The following is a 12,500-nucleotide window of genomic DNA, read 5'->3' as shown; positions in this document are numbered from 1 at the left end:
GCTCAGGTGTATTTTTAGAAAGTAGCGTTTGTTTGTTACGCCTCAGTGAGCACAGAAACGCCTGAAGCACAGCAGCAGGAAGTGAGAGAGGAGAACAAAAGATCAGGAATGAAACCGGTCCAGGGTTCAGGTTTCAAACTGGTTCAACACTTTTCCTTTTACATGCTGCTTCCCTGTGCTGAAGGAGAGATGATGTGTTTGTGTTCATGACCCCAGGACACATCCGGATCTCTGACCTGGGCCTGGCTGTGCGTCTGTGTGAGGAGGGGCTGGTGCGAGGCCGGGTGGGCACGCTGGGCTACATGGGTACACACACACACACACACACACACACACAGGTGGAACATGTTTGTCAGACAGCCTGCGGCGCTCACACACACAGATGCCCTCTGCTCTCTGCCCTCAGCTCCAGAGGTCATAGGTCAGGAGCACTACGGGGCGAGCGTGGACTGGTGGGGCCTCGGCTGTCTGGTGTACGAGATGACGGCGGGCCGGCCGCCGCTCAGGACGCAGGGGGAGCATCCCAACAAGAAGGACACGGAGAGGAGGATCCAGAGAGAGCAGGTGGAATACAGCGACATGTTCTCCCCCCAGGTTAAAGACCTGTGCTCCTCGGTGAGTCCAAGGGTCCTCAGGAAGAAGGTCCAGACCACATGAGACCCGGAGGCCCAACATGTCACCTGTCTCCTCTCCTGCAGCTCCTCACTAAGGACCCCAAGCACCGGCTGGGCAGCGGAGGCTCAGGAGCCAGAGAGGTTCAGGCTCATCCCTTCTTCCAGAACATTAACTTCAGGATGCTGGAGGCCGGACTGGTCCAGCCTCCGTTCAAGCCTGACGTGAGTCCACTTCCTGTTCACGTCTTCACTCCTCCACCCTCTGAACGTCTCACTCAGTCTTTCTCTCCCTCTTCTATACTGTGGAGATGTGATTTTAACATGATCTTACATGCTGCGCTGCACTTCACGTGTCTCCTCTACGTGGCGTACTGCTGCTGCTGCTGCTGCTCTGACTGTGTTGTGTTGTGTTGTGTTGTGTTGTGTTGTGTTGTGTTGTGTTGTGTTGTGTTGTGTTGTGTTGTGTTGTGTTGATGTTTGCAGCCCAGACTGGTTTACTGCAGTGACGTGCAGGACATTGATGAGTTCTCCACGGTGAAGGGCGTCACTCTGGACCGGACAGACAGCAACTTCTACTCCAAGTTCAACACGGGCAGCATTCCAATCAGCTGGCAGAATGAGGTCAGTGGGTCACAGTGAGTCTTTACTCCTGCAGGGTTAGAGTCAATACAGCTCGCCCCCTCACCCCTCTCCATCTTCAGGGCCTCCTCTGGACGTCTCACTCTCTCCCTCTTGTCGTCCCGTACAGATGATGGAGACGGGGTGTTTCAAAGAGCTGAACCTGTTCGGTCCTCAGGGGTCTCGCTCTTCTGACCTGGACTGGACCCAGGCCCCCGGGAGCCCCAGACGCGGCCTGCTGGGACGCATCTTCCGCAGACACGTAAGCACCCGCTCTCATACTAGTCAGACCCGTCTCCAGCAGAGGGCGCTCTAACGTGGCCTTCTCCCGCTCGCAGCACGCAGCCGAGACGCCGGAGGATGAGACTTCAGAGGCCAACAGGACGTTCATGGAGTCTGGGCTGCTGGGGTCGTCGCTCTGAGGGCGTGGCTCAGGGGGCGTGGTCTCTGGAGCAGCTTCACAATGTGAGAATGTAGCAAACGTACGTCAGGGGAGGAAATGTGAGCTTGTGTGAATCTGGTTTGAGGGACACACAGCTGATGGAAACCTCATTTCTTCATGTTATGTTTTAAATATTGACTTGAATTTTATGGTTCTGCTGTTCTGTGAGGCGGCGTTATGTTGACGTCAGGCCAAGACTCAAAGCTCACAGCTCCACCTGCTTCTGTTCAAACAGGAAGTCATAGAAAAGGCTTGGACTTTATGGCTTGTATGTTTGAGAAGGGATGGATTTAGAATAAAGTGCCTGAAATGAAATTGTATTTGTATTATTTCCATAATAAATCAGCGTCTGGTTCACATCTGGAGACAGGAAAGGTTCTCTAACAGGAAGTGATCTTCTCCTGTAAACACACGCAGCATCTCAAACCAAAGGATGAACACACGTGCTTGCAGGGTGTGTGTGTGTGTGTTTTATTATTGAACCCAGAATATAAAACTGTAAATATCTAACACAAAGTAAAACAAACTACAAACACTGAACAAGAATGGAATGCTGAAGAACTTCCACAGCTGAATGACATCATCATCGTCTTCTTCAGCCAAAGCAGGTGAAGGTGAGAGATGTAGAGTGTGAAGGTGAACAGGTTGGACCTCACCGCTCTGTCACAGTGTTCATACTGGGCCTGAGGCGGCGCTCAGCCTTCCCACGGCGGGCTGCGCCTCCCGTCCACCTCCGTCTCCACGTGGTACAGCGTGTCGGCCAGCGTGTGCTCGATCACGGCGCCCCAGCCCATGTCGCTCATCTGGGGAGGGAAAGGAAACAGAAATGACAGAGCGCTGGGCGTGACGGTGACGGCGAGGGGAAGCTCAGACAGCTCAGCGTTCTCACCGGCTGGTACTTGATGTCCTTGGGAGGATGTTTGAAATGTGGCCCAAAGTTCACCGACACCTGAGGAGAGAAACAACAACAGCAGGTGAGTGGGCGGTTTGTCCCAGAGAGAGGAAGAGCAGCAGCACACACACACACACACACCGTGCAGCTCTTGTAGAGGGAGATGGCGGGGAAGTAGAGGCCTTCAAACAGGTTCTCATAGGCCACGCCTTGGTTCACCCCATTCTTATAGAAAATCATCTAAAAGAGAAGAAGAAGAATTGAGTGGCGGCGTCCTGCAGCAGTGGGAAGAGGCGAGGGCGAGGGCGAGGGCGGAGTCGTACCCTGCTGGAGCTCATGGCCTTCAGGCTCTTCTCTGCTTTGTCCACGTAGTCCTTCTCCTCAAAGTACAGGTAGCTCTTGAACTTGATGAGAGCCTGAGACACAGAAGAGTTAGTTAGCAGGTTGGTGTGGTCCTTCAGTCTGAGCCTCCCCCTCCTCCTCCTCCTCACCTTGTCCTTGTAGGTGTCAGGCAGAGCTCTGGCCGTCTCGGTGCCGTCAGGAAGCTGGATGAAGAAGCCCAGCGTGTCTCCCTGGCCGTAGCTGGAGGAGTAATGCTTCCCCATGGACTGGTGGAAGCGAGTGCCCTTCTTACTGCGCCACGAGTAGCTGAACTTGTCGTAACCCAGCGGCGCCTGCAGGTTCCCTAGGACAGGAAACAGAGAGAAACGTTACAGACGGAGCACTTCGATGAAGAAGACGACAGAGAGGTGAAGAGTGAGGACCGTTACAGTCCGGGAGGCGTGGCTAGGAGCTCCAACTGTTGCTACAGGAACCAGCAGGTCTGCGTCCGGACTCACCGAGCGGCTGAGACCAGCCTAGTCTGGCTGCCGTGTCCGGCGGCATGTCGTCCACACAGACCTCAAAGAACCAGGAGCCCTTGCGTATCCCGTGAGAGGCTCGGACCATGGAGTAACCCTTCTCCCCCGTCACCGTCAGGCGGTCGTCTGAGATCTTCAGCTGAGGAGCTGGAACACAGACGGCAGCGTGTCAGCACAGGTCAGGGCAGGTCAGAGGTCAGAGGTCAGGGGTCACAGTACCTCTGTCGTGCAGGGCCAGCAGCACCCTCTCGTACAGGCAGGCCCGGTACAGGTCTCCGGGGATGGGTTTACCCGCCCAGCAGTCCAGCTCTAGTTTCTCTGGGTCTGGAGCGTGGGGGTCCGGTTCTGCCAGGATGTAGCGGTACCCGTCCTTATTAAAGGGATGCTCCAGAGGGTAACCATGGGGAGGGAGACGCTGGGCCGAGAACAGAGGGTCACTGCAGGGGGGACAAGAGTCCAGACTGAGCAGGGACACAACACGTGTGTGCATGTGTGCGTGTGTGTGTGTACCTGTGTGTGTACCCCTTTGGGTACCTGTGTGTGTGTGTGTGTCTGTGTGTACCCCTGTGTGTACCTGTGTGTGTGTACCTGTGTGTGTGTGTACCCCTGTGTGTACCTGTGTGTATGTACCCCTGTGTGTGTGTGTGTGTGTACACCTGTGTGTGTGAAACTGTGTGTGTGTGTGTACCCCTGTGTGTACCTGTGTGTATGTACCCCTGTGTGTGTGTGTGTGTGTACACCTGTGTGTGTGAAACTGTGTGTGTGTGTGTACCCCTGTGTGTACCTGTGTATGTGTGTGCGTGTGTACCCCTGTGTGTACCTGTGTACCTGTGTGTGTGTACCCGTGTATGTGTGTGTACCTGTGTGTGTGTACCCCTGTGTGTACCTGTGTATGTGTGTGTACCCCTGTGTGTACCTGTGTGTGTGTGTACCTGTGTGTGTGTACCCGTGTATGTGTGTGTACCTGTGTGTGTGTGTGTGTGTGTGTGTGTACCCGTGTATGTGTGTGTACCTGTGTGTGTGTGTACCCCTGTGTGTGTGTACCCCTGTGTGTACCTGTGTGTGTGTGTACCCATGTGTGTGTGTACCCCTGTGTGTGTGTGTGTGTGTGTACCCCTGTGTGTGTGTGTGTGTGTGTGTGTGTGTACCCCTGTGTGTACCTGTGTGTGTGTGTGTGTACCCCTGTGTGTACCTGTGTGTGTGTGTGTGTGTGTGTGTGTGTACCTGCGTGTCCTCTTGGCCGCTCCCGCCGCTGCTCCTTCCTGTTGCTGCTGCTGTTTACGTTTGGCTCCTCTCCCCTTCCCGGGGCCGGGGGCCAAGGCTCCTTCAACACAGAGACATCACAGAGAACAGAGGTTAATGTACACGCAGACACACACACACAGACACACTCACTCAGTCGGTCGGTCAGTCTTCACCAACACCACCAAAGCTCGGGGTCATGGGGTCATGGGGGTCAGGACTGAAGGCCCCAGCGTGCTTCAGAAGAGGACAGAAGCAGATCCTCTCTGATCATCTCCACTCAGCAAACCTCAGCCTGGCTGTGATTGGTCCAGTGGGCGGAGCTTATCCAGCCACCTCATTTGAGCCAATCAGAGCAAAGGCAGGTATCAGAGAGGTTGAGCTCTAGTGAAGTAGACTGCAGCCTTCAGAGGGAGGAAGGAGCAGAGGAAGGATGACATCACTGCAGGCTCATGCCTTCATGTTTGATCTGAGTCCAATGTTGACTCAACTTTGGTCTTGTGTCTCATCTTCTCTTCCTATAAGATACCTTAGATGGATTTTAAACCATTTCCCCACAGAAAAGCAGAGGTCAGCGCGCGCACACACACACGCACACACACACGCACACACACACGCACACACACACACAGAGTGAAGCAGGCTCATCAGGAGCTGGGTGTGTGCGGGGGGGCGACAGGCAGCAGTTAGTGGACATGTTTTGGCATTCCCCCAACACTCCGTCCTCTCAGAGCTCCTGGGACTCCATGATGGAATCTTCTCCCTCCATCTCTGCTGTGCAAACATCAGGGTCAGGAAATATTCAACTGAGGGACTCAAACTAAACCTCAGGAAACTAAATGCAATTAAGTCATCAGTTTCCTGTTCCATAACCTCCATGTGTGGTGACATCATGGAAATCCTGGCCAGGATCTGGACTTCAGGATCAGGATCAGCTACAAACTCCTGCAGTCACATCTGCCAGCTGACTACCTTCACCTACATGTGTCCACGCTGTGTCCAATCAGAGCTCAGCTCACGGTGGGACGGCAACGTCTAAGAGATCAACGGATGAAAAAGATGAAGGACACCTCTTGTTGAGAACTTCTGATTCTGAGCAACATAAACCAACATGTGTCTGTCTTCTGCCCCTGTGGTTCACCAAGGTACTGCAGCCTGCAGGACCTTGGGCCCACACCAATGTAATGCTGCCCCCTGCTGGTCACAAGTAGTGAAGTATTCCTTCAGAGAACAAGGAAGTTCTTCATCTGTAATCTTAAACTGAAATCAGAGCTGGAAACTAAACAAGTCTCTGTTTTCATGGCGTGGTGACTCAGCAGAGATGGAGGAGGAAGAGGAAGAGGAAGAGGCTCATGAGTATTGGATGAAAGCCAAATCAAAACGGCACTCTGTTCTCACATGAACATGAGCTCAGAGCGTCCTTTCAGAGGAGGATCTGGGGACTGGAGCCCATTAGCAGCAGGAGGGGGGCACACAAACACACACACACACACACACACACACACACACACACACACACACACACACACAGAGAGCAGACAGGCAGGATGAAGTTGTCCACATGATGCTGACTGAGGATCAGTTTAGCTGAGGGTCCACATGAGGGCCAAGCCAGCCCTTTGAACCTCAGGGGCCAACTTCTATCCAGAGGAACACACTCGCACACACACACACACACACACACACACACTCACACAAACCAGCTCAGGATGCCAAAACACAACATAGTCACCTGAGAATGCAGATCCACCTGGAACACAGTGCACAGAATGTGTACAGTCATCACATCGTCACTCTGGCTCACTGCTGTCAGCTGACCGTGACAAATCAGACGTCTTGATGACCTGATGTGACCCACTAACAGACCCCCGTGATGACCTGATGTGACCCACTAACAGACCCCCGTGATGACCTCATGTGACCCACTAACAGACCCTCTGATGACCTGATGTGACCCACTAACAGATACCTCTGATGACCTGATGTGACCCACTAACAGACCCTCTTGATGACCTGATGTGACCCACTAACAGACCCTCTGATGACCTGATGTGACCCACTAACAGACCCTCATGATGACATGATGTGACCCACTAACAGACCCTCATGATGACCTGATGTGACCCACTAACAGACCCTCATGATGACCTGATGTGACCCACTAACAGACCCCCATGATGACCTGATGTGACTCACTAACAGACCCTCATGATGACCTGATGTGACCCACTAACAGACCCTCATGATGACCTGATGTGACCCACTAACAGACCCTCATGATGACCTGATGTGACCCACTAACAGACCCCCATGATGACCTGATGTGACCCACTAACAGACCCCCATGATGACCTGATGTGACCCACTAACAGACCCTCTGATGACCTGATGTGACCCACTAACAGACCCTCATGATGACCTGATGTGACCCACTAACAGACCCTCATGATGACCTGATGTGACCCACTAACAGACCCTCATGATGACCTGATGTGACCCACTAACAGACCCCCATGATGACCTGATGTGACCCACTAACAGACCCTCATGATGACCTGATGTGACCCACTAACAGACCCTCTGATGACCTGATGTGACCCACTAACAGACCCTCTGATGACCTGATGTGACCCACTAATAGACCCCCATGATGACCTGATGTGAGCCTTTCTGATCTGATGCTTTATGAGTTACCTGTGTTATCTTACACTTCCTGCGTTTGGCTCTCTTACCGTTTAAGCCGGCGGCGGCGGGCGTGGCGGTGGTTTGCTTCTGTGCGTCATATGAGGGTCCAATGGTTCCCAGGTCCTGCAGCAGACAGACTATGATCAGTACCTCAGCAGATAAACCTTCCTCTCCTTCAGCACTGAAACCTGATCTGCACCTGATCCAACAGGCCAAACTTGGGGTACTCCTCCTCGGGGTCCTTGCTGCCAGGGTCAGGATGCTCCTTCACCAGGAACACATCTCGCTCTTTACTCTGGAGAACAACAAGCATCTGTCATCAGTCCCACAGTGGCCCACTCTGCTTCCAGGTGGAGATCTTTGTCTTAAGGTCTGGTTACCATGGTCTTCACGATGTTATTGGGCCAGGTCAGCTTCCCCGGCCTCTGACGCGTGGTCATGCACTCCCAGTACTTATCAATGAACGGTATGATGTCCTGCAACAGAATCATGCAGGTGAGAGAGCAGAACACTCAGACACGGGGTCAGGGTTCAGGCGCTGTGAGGTGGACCCACCTTGTCTTTGGAGAACATGGTCTTTGGATGCTCCTCTTGGGTTCTGGAGCGCCACGTCAGGTTAGCCAGGGCGGTGAGACACATCTCCTTCAGATCTGAGCCACAAACACAACAGAGTGTCACACAGCGGTGAGGAAAAGGCCAGAGCTGCCGTCACACCTCATCATTCAGACACCTACTGGCTTGTTTCCTGAGGAAGTAGGTGTTTCCACTGTGATGGCACACGTTGCAGTGAAACACGTAGTTGGTCATAAAGGGAAGACAGGTTCTGCAGAGGAGCACAGAGGAGAAGAATCATCATGAACATGGCTAACTCATGTGAGGAGCTCCTCCCTGTGCCTCCTGCTCCAACATGGAGCCAGAGGCTGAAGCTGGGCGGACTGGAGCCTGAACACATCATCTGTGTGCACCATGATTCACCAGCAGCCCTCAGAGAGGGAGCCCCAGTGTGAGCTCCAGTGTGAGCTCCAGTGTGAGCTCCAGTCCAGCGCCCCCTGCTGGGAATACTTACGCCGTGTCGATGCCAAACGTGTCTGCTGTGAACCACTTGGTGCACAGAGCGCACTGCAGCTCCACCTCGCCCAGCTGCCTCCCGCTCTCCTCGTCGCCCGACCCCGTGAGGGCGTCGGCGGCCTCTGAGCCTTCGCCCGCAGCTTCCTGTGGGGAAACGCCAGCGTTGGTTAAAGAGCAGAGCAGCGTGCGACGCCTGCTTAAAGGACGTTCCTCACCATTCCTTCTTTGCCGTTTGAAGACTCTGTGTCCATGCTGGAGGGAAGCTCTCCAAACGCTGCCTCACTGGAAACAAACACACACATGACAGTCACAGCAGCTCGCTCTGTGTGTGTGTGTGTGTGTGTGTGTGTGTGTGTGTCCTCCTCTGCTCATGTCCAGGCTGCTATGTGAGCTTGGTTGAATCTCTTCTCTTTACAGAGCTGAACCCTCTGGTTGAGTTTCAGCGCTCTAAGCTCTTTGTGTTTCTTTCTTCTTCGGGACTTTTCTTACACGTTTTCTCTTCCTGCTGACGTCATATTGAATCTTAGTGTCATGATCGCTGTGTAGAGCGAATGAAGCGGAGCATCGCGTCAATTCATACAGAGCAACATGACAGAGCAACACGACAGAGCATCCTGCAGTCACAAAGAGTTGCAGCTGTGTAGCTAACGTTAGCATGTAGCTGTACAAACGGCATTTAAAGCTACAAAACACGGAGAAACGCGCTCTGCGCCTCCAGAGCGAATACATTTCGGCTGTGCTTCAGTCTAATGTTTAAGGCGCTCTGTAGGAAGCTCTCTTACCGCTCTGCCGTCTCTGCCCCGGCTGTAGAAGCAGAGCCCGCTTCTGCTTCAGACGCCATGTTTGTGATCAATACAAACAGGAAATATCGCGAGAGGCTGCAGGGTCGACGGCGTGACGTCATGTCCCGGTAGCTACAAGAGGCGGTTACCGCCAACAGCGACACCTCTGGTGAACAGGCGACTATCTGTGTGTGTGTGTGTGTGTGTGTGTGTGTGTGTGTGTGTGTGTGTGTGTGTGTGTGTGTGTGTGTGTGTGTGTGTGTGTGTGTGTGCGTGTGTGTGAGAGAGAGACGAAGTGGTGCCTCATTTAGAGATGAAAACCTTCAGGTTGATGCAGTGACCAGCAGATGGCGCTGCTCACCTTAAATATTCACTGATAAAAGTTTATCTGATGTTTCCAGTGTGTGTGTGTGTGTGTGTGTGTGTGTGTGTGTGTGTGTGTCGGCGTGAGTGTCGGCATGTGTGATGGTTCTTTCATTACTTTTCTGTCTTTGTGTATCTGTCTTTTTTTTATTCAGAACAACACACACACTCACTCACTCACTCACTCACTCACTCACTCACTCACTCACTCACTCACACACACACACACACACACACACACACACACACACACACACACACACTCGTATATACATACACACTCACACTCAAACACACACACACAGACACACAGACACACTTATTTTGTGTCGGACCACCCTGAGCACTGTCTTCCTCCTCTTCATCCTTGTTGTGTAGAAGTTTGTGGCGCGTGTTAAAGTGTGCCAGCAGCACAGAGACAAAGAGTGTGTGTGTGTGTGTGTGTGTGCAGAGAGCAGAGCACCCCTGGGTGAGGCTGTAAAAGCTCAGAGCTTTGTTAAGCAGATGAAGGCCACGTTCCTCCTCCTCCTCCTCTCTCCATCTGTGGACAGTGGAGGAGGAGGAGGAGAAAGGATGAAGGAGTGAGAGCTTTGTCTCAGTCTCCATGTCAGCTTGTAAAGTAACTGCTGCTCTGTCTCTCTCTCTCTCTCTCTCTCTCACACACACACACACACACACACACACACACACTGATCTTCCTCACCTCCATGTTAAGATAAGATAAGATCAAAGTTTATTAACCCGAGGGAAATTACTGTGCAACAGTTAAAGTACAGATCAGAATGAAACCAGAACCTTTCTTCTTCTACAGCACAAAGACTGAAGTTCTGCCCTCCACAATAAAAGCTCAACCTATCTCCTGGATTCACTAACAAACTTTACACTGAGACTTTAGTCTGTGTGGTTCTGAAGTGGACTCTTCAACTCAGTGGAATGTGGATCCTCTTGGTACTCCAGGCAGAGCCCCAGGTTCAGGCAGAGCCCAGGTCCAAGCAGAGCCCAGGTCCAAGCAGAGCCCCAGGTCCAGGCAGAGCCCAGGTCCAAGCAGAGCCCAGGTCCAAGCAGAGCCCCAGGTCCAGGCAGAGCCCCAGGTCCAAGCAGAGCCCAGGTCCAAGCAGAGCCCCAGGTCCAGGCAGAGCCCCAGGTCCAAGCAGAGCCCAGGTCCAAGCAGAGCCCAGGTCCAAGCAGAGCCCAGGTCCAGGCAGAGCCCAGGTCCAGGCAGAGTCCCGGTCCAGGCAGAGCCCCGGTCCAGGCAGAGCCCAGGTCCAGGCAGAGCCCAGGTCCTGCTCCTCTCTTCTTCCTCTTGTCCTGGTGAACAAAGGCCGGGGGTCAGCGAGGGTCAACCTGCTGGTGACATCTGTTGTTGGTCCGGACGTGCCGGCCTCTCTGCTCTGTCAAAGGCCGACGCTCTGTAGGAGCCTGAGGCCGCCGGCTATCACAGAGCTGCAGGGACGCTCTAGCTTTCATTTACCACCGTAAAGCTGAACTCTGTCAACAGACAGAAAAGCTTCAGTCTCCAGTTCAGTATACACTTAACTTATAAAAAATGTATAATAAGAAAATTCTCTCACTCACTCACTCACTCACTCACTCACACACTCACACACTCACACACTCACTCACTCACTCACTCACTCACACACTCACTCACTCACTCACTCACTCACTCACACACTCACTCACTCACACACTCACACACTCACACACTCACTCACTCACTCACACACTCACACACTCACTCACTCACTCACTCACTCACACACTCACTCACTCACTCACTCACTCACTCACTCACTCACACACTCACTCACTCACTCACTCACTCACTCACTCACTCACACACTCACTCACTCACTCACTCACTCACACACTCACTCACTCACTCACTCACTCACTCACTCACTCACTCACTCACTCACTCACTCACTCACTCACTCACTCACTCACACACTCACACACACACACTCACACACTCACTCACTCACTCACACACTCACTCACTCACTCACACACTCACTCACTCACTCACTCACTCACACACTCACTCACTCACTCACTCACTCACTCACTCACACACTCACTCACTCACTCACTCACTCACACACTCACTCACTCACTCACACCCTCACTCACTCACTCACTCACTCACACACTCACTCACTCACACACTCACACACTCACTCACTCACTCACTCACACACTCACTCACTCACTCACTCACTCACTCAGGTAACTCCATAGAGTAGAGAATAACAGCGCGTGCTGAAGGTGTCACGTGATGTTTGCACCTGAGAAAAGTTCAGATCAAAGTTGATCCTGATGTGAGATGTGGGGCTCAGTCTGTGAGTGGGCGTGTCTGCCGGAGCCCGCGGGCTGTGACCACATGTCCAGCGGCTCATAAACGTGTAAGTGCCTCTAATGGAACTAAAGAGCTTTTCACTTCACGGGACAAATGAAAGAGACAGAGGCGCCACTTTCCCTTTGATGAGTCCATCAATTAGCATCACAACGCGCGTTCACGCGTCAAATCCCGCATCTGCCAATAAAGACACGCAGCAGCACAAAGAGCAACACGGAGGGAGAGAAAAGGGAACATCTGAACCACAAGGGCCCCCAGCTGAGACCCCCCCCCCCCGGGCCAGCAGCATTCTGGGGGGGCCGCAGCGTGCCCGCGACAGCGCCCCGCACACGCGCACCAAGGTTCTGCTGCGTTCGTGTTGGGATTTGAATGAATGTAAATGTGTGTGTGTGTGTGTGTGTGTGTGTGTGTGTGTGTGTGTGTGTGTGTGTGTGTGTGTGTGTGTGTGTATATAAGCTGCAGCACGCGAGCAGCTCCCATACGCCAGCAGATCCGACATGCAGCCTGCCAAAGTGCCGCTGAGCCACAGAACCTCGTTCTCCGTGCGGGACATCCTGGACCCCAACAAATTCACC

General features: G+C 53.1%; 2 protein-coding genes across 4 annotated transcripts in view; one reads left to right on the top strand and one right to left on the bottom strand.

Annotated features, from left to right (window-relative positions):
• LOC142990373 (G protein-coupled receptor kinase 5-like) overlaps positions 1-1,989 on the top strand; it is a 6,446-nt gene extending 4,457 nt beyond the window's left edge. For both annotated transcript variants that reach the window (XM_076140145.1, XM_076140146.1), the window contains 6 exons: positions 217-306; positions 407-615; positions 699-836; positions 1,098-1,235; positions 1,363-1,494; positions 1,571-1,989. In XM_076140145.1, the coding sequence (XP_075996260.1) occupies positions 217-306; positions 407-615; positions 699-836; positions 1,098-1,235; positions 1,363-1,494; positions 1,571-1,654 (791 nt within the window). In that variant the 3' untranslated portion in view covers positions 1,655-1,989. The remainder of the gene's footprint in view (positions 1-216; positions 307-406; positions 616-698; positions 837-1,097; positions 1,236-1,362; positions 1,495-1,570) is intronic.
• Positions 1,990-2,111: 122 nt separating this feature from the next.
• ash2l (ash2 like, histone lysine methyltransferase complex subunit) lies at positions 2,112-9,274 on the bottom strand. 2 transcript variants are annotated; one of them, XM_076140143.1, is made up of 17 exons: positions 9,204-9,274; positions 8,637-8,703; positions 8,420-8,565; positions 8,088-8,176; positions 7,909-8,003; positions 7,734-7,829; positions 7,553-7,648; positions 7,401-7,476; positions 6,401-6,418; positions 4,651-4,750; positions 3,646-3,863; positions 3,406-3,573; positions 3,058-3,251; positions 2,890-2,982; positions 2,708-2,806; positions 2,564-2,623; positions 2,112-2,477 (listed from the first exon to the last, which is right to left on the bottom strand). In XM_076140143.1, exons 1-17 carry the CDS (start codon positions 9,260-9,262, stop codon positions 2,370-2,372), a joined length of 1,782 nt encoding a protein of 593 aa, XP_075996258.1. In that variant the 5' UTR covers positions 9,263-9,274; the 3' UTR covers positions 2,112-2,369. The 2 variants fall into 2 exon arrangements, with proteins under 2 accessions (XP_075996258.1, XP_075996259.1); XM_076140144.1 differs by lacking the exon at positions 6,401-6,418.
• Positions 9,275-12,500: the final 3,226 nt, after the last annotated feature.

Source organism: Genypterus blacodes, unplaced genomic scaffold (genome assembly GCF_046128005.1).
Source record: "Genypterus blacodes isolate CSIRO-AG114 ecotype Tasmania unplaced genomic scaffold, CSIRO-AGI_Gbla_v1 ptg000519l_1, whole genome shotgun sequence".
NCBI lineage: Eukaryota > Metazoa > Chordata > Actinopteri > Ophidiiformes > Ophidiidae > Genypterus > Genypterus blacodes.
This window is presented reverse-complemented; position numbering and strand designations above follow the sequence as displayed.

Excerpts from the sequence above, each read along its gene's own strand:
- ash2l (XM_076140143.1), bottom strand. The coding sequence starts at position 9,262 with ATGGCGTCTGAAGCAGAAGCGGGCTCTGCTTCTACAGCCGGGGCAGAG. Across the intron at positions 7,649-7,733 it reads ATAACATCGTGAAGACCATG|AGTAAAGAGCGAGATGTGTT; the intron begins GTAACCAGACCT and ends GTTGTTCTCCAG. Across the intron at positions 3,574-3,645 it reads GCTGGCCCTGCACGACAGAG|CTCCTCAGCTGAAGATCTCA; the intron begins GTACTGTGACCC and ends TCTGTGTTCCAG.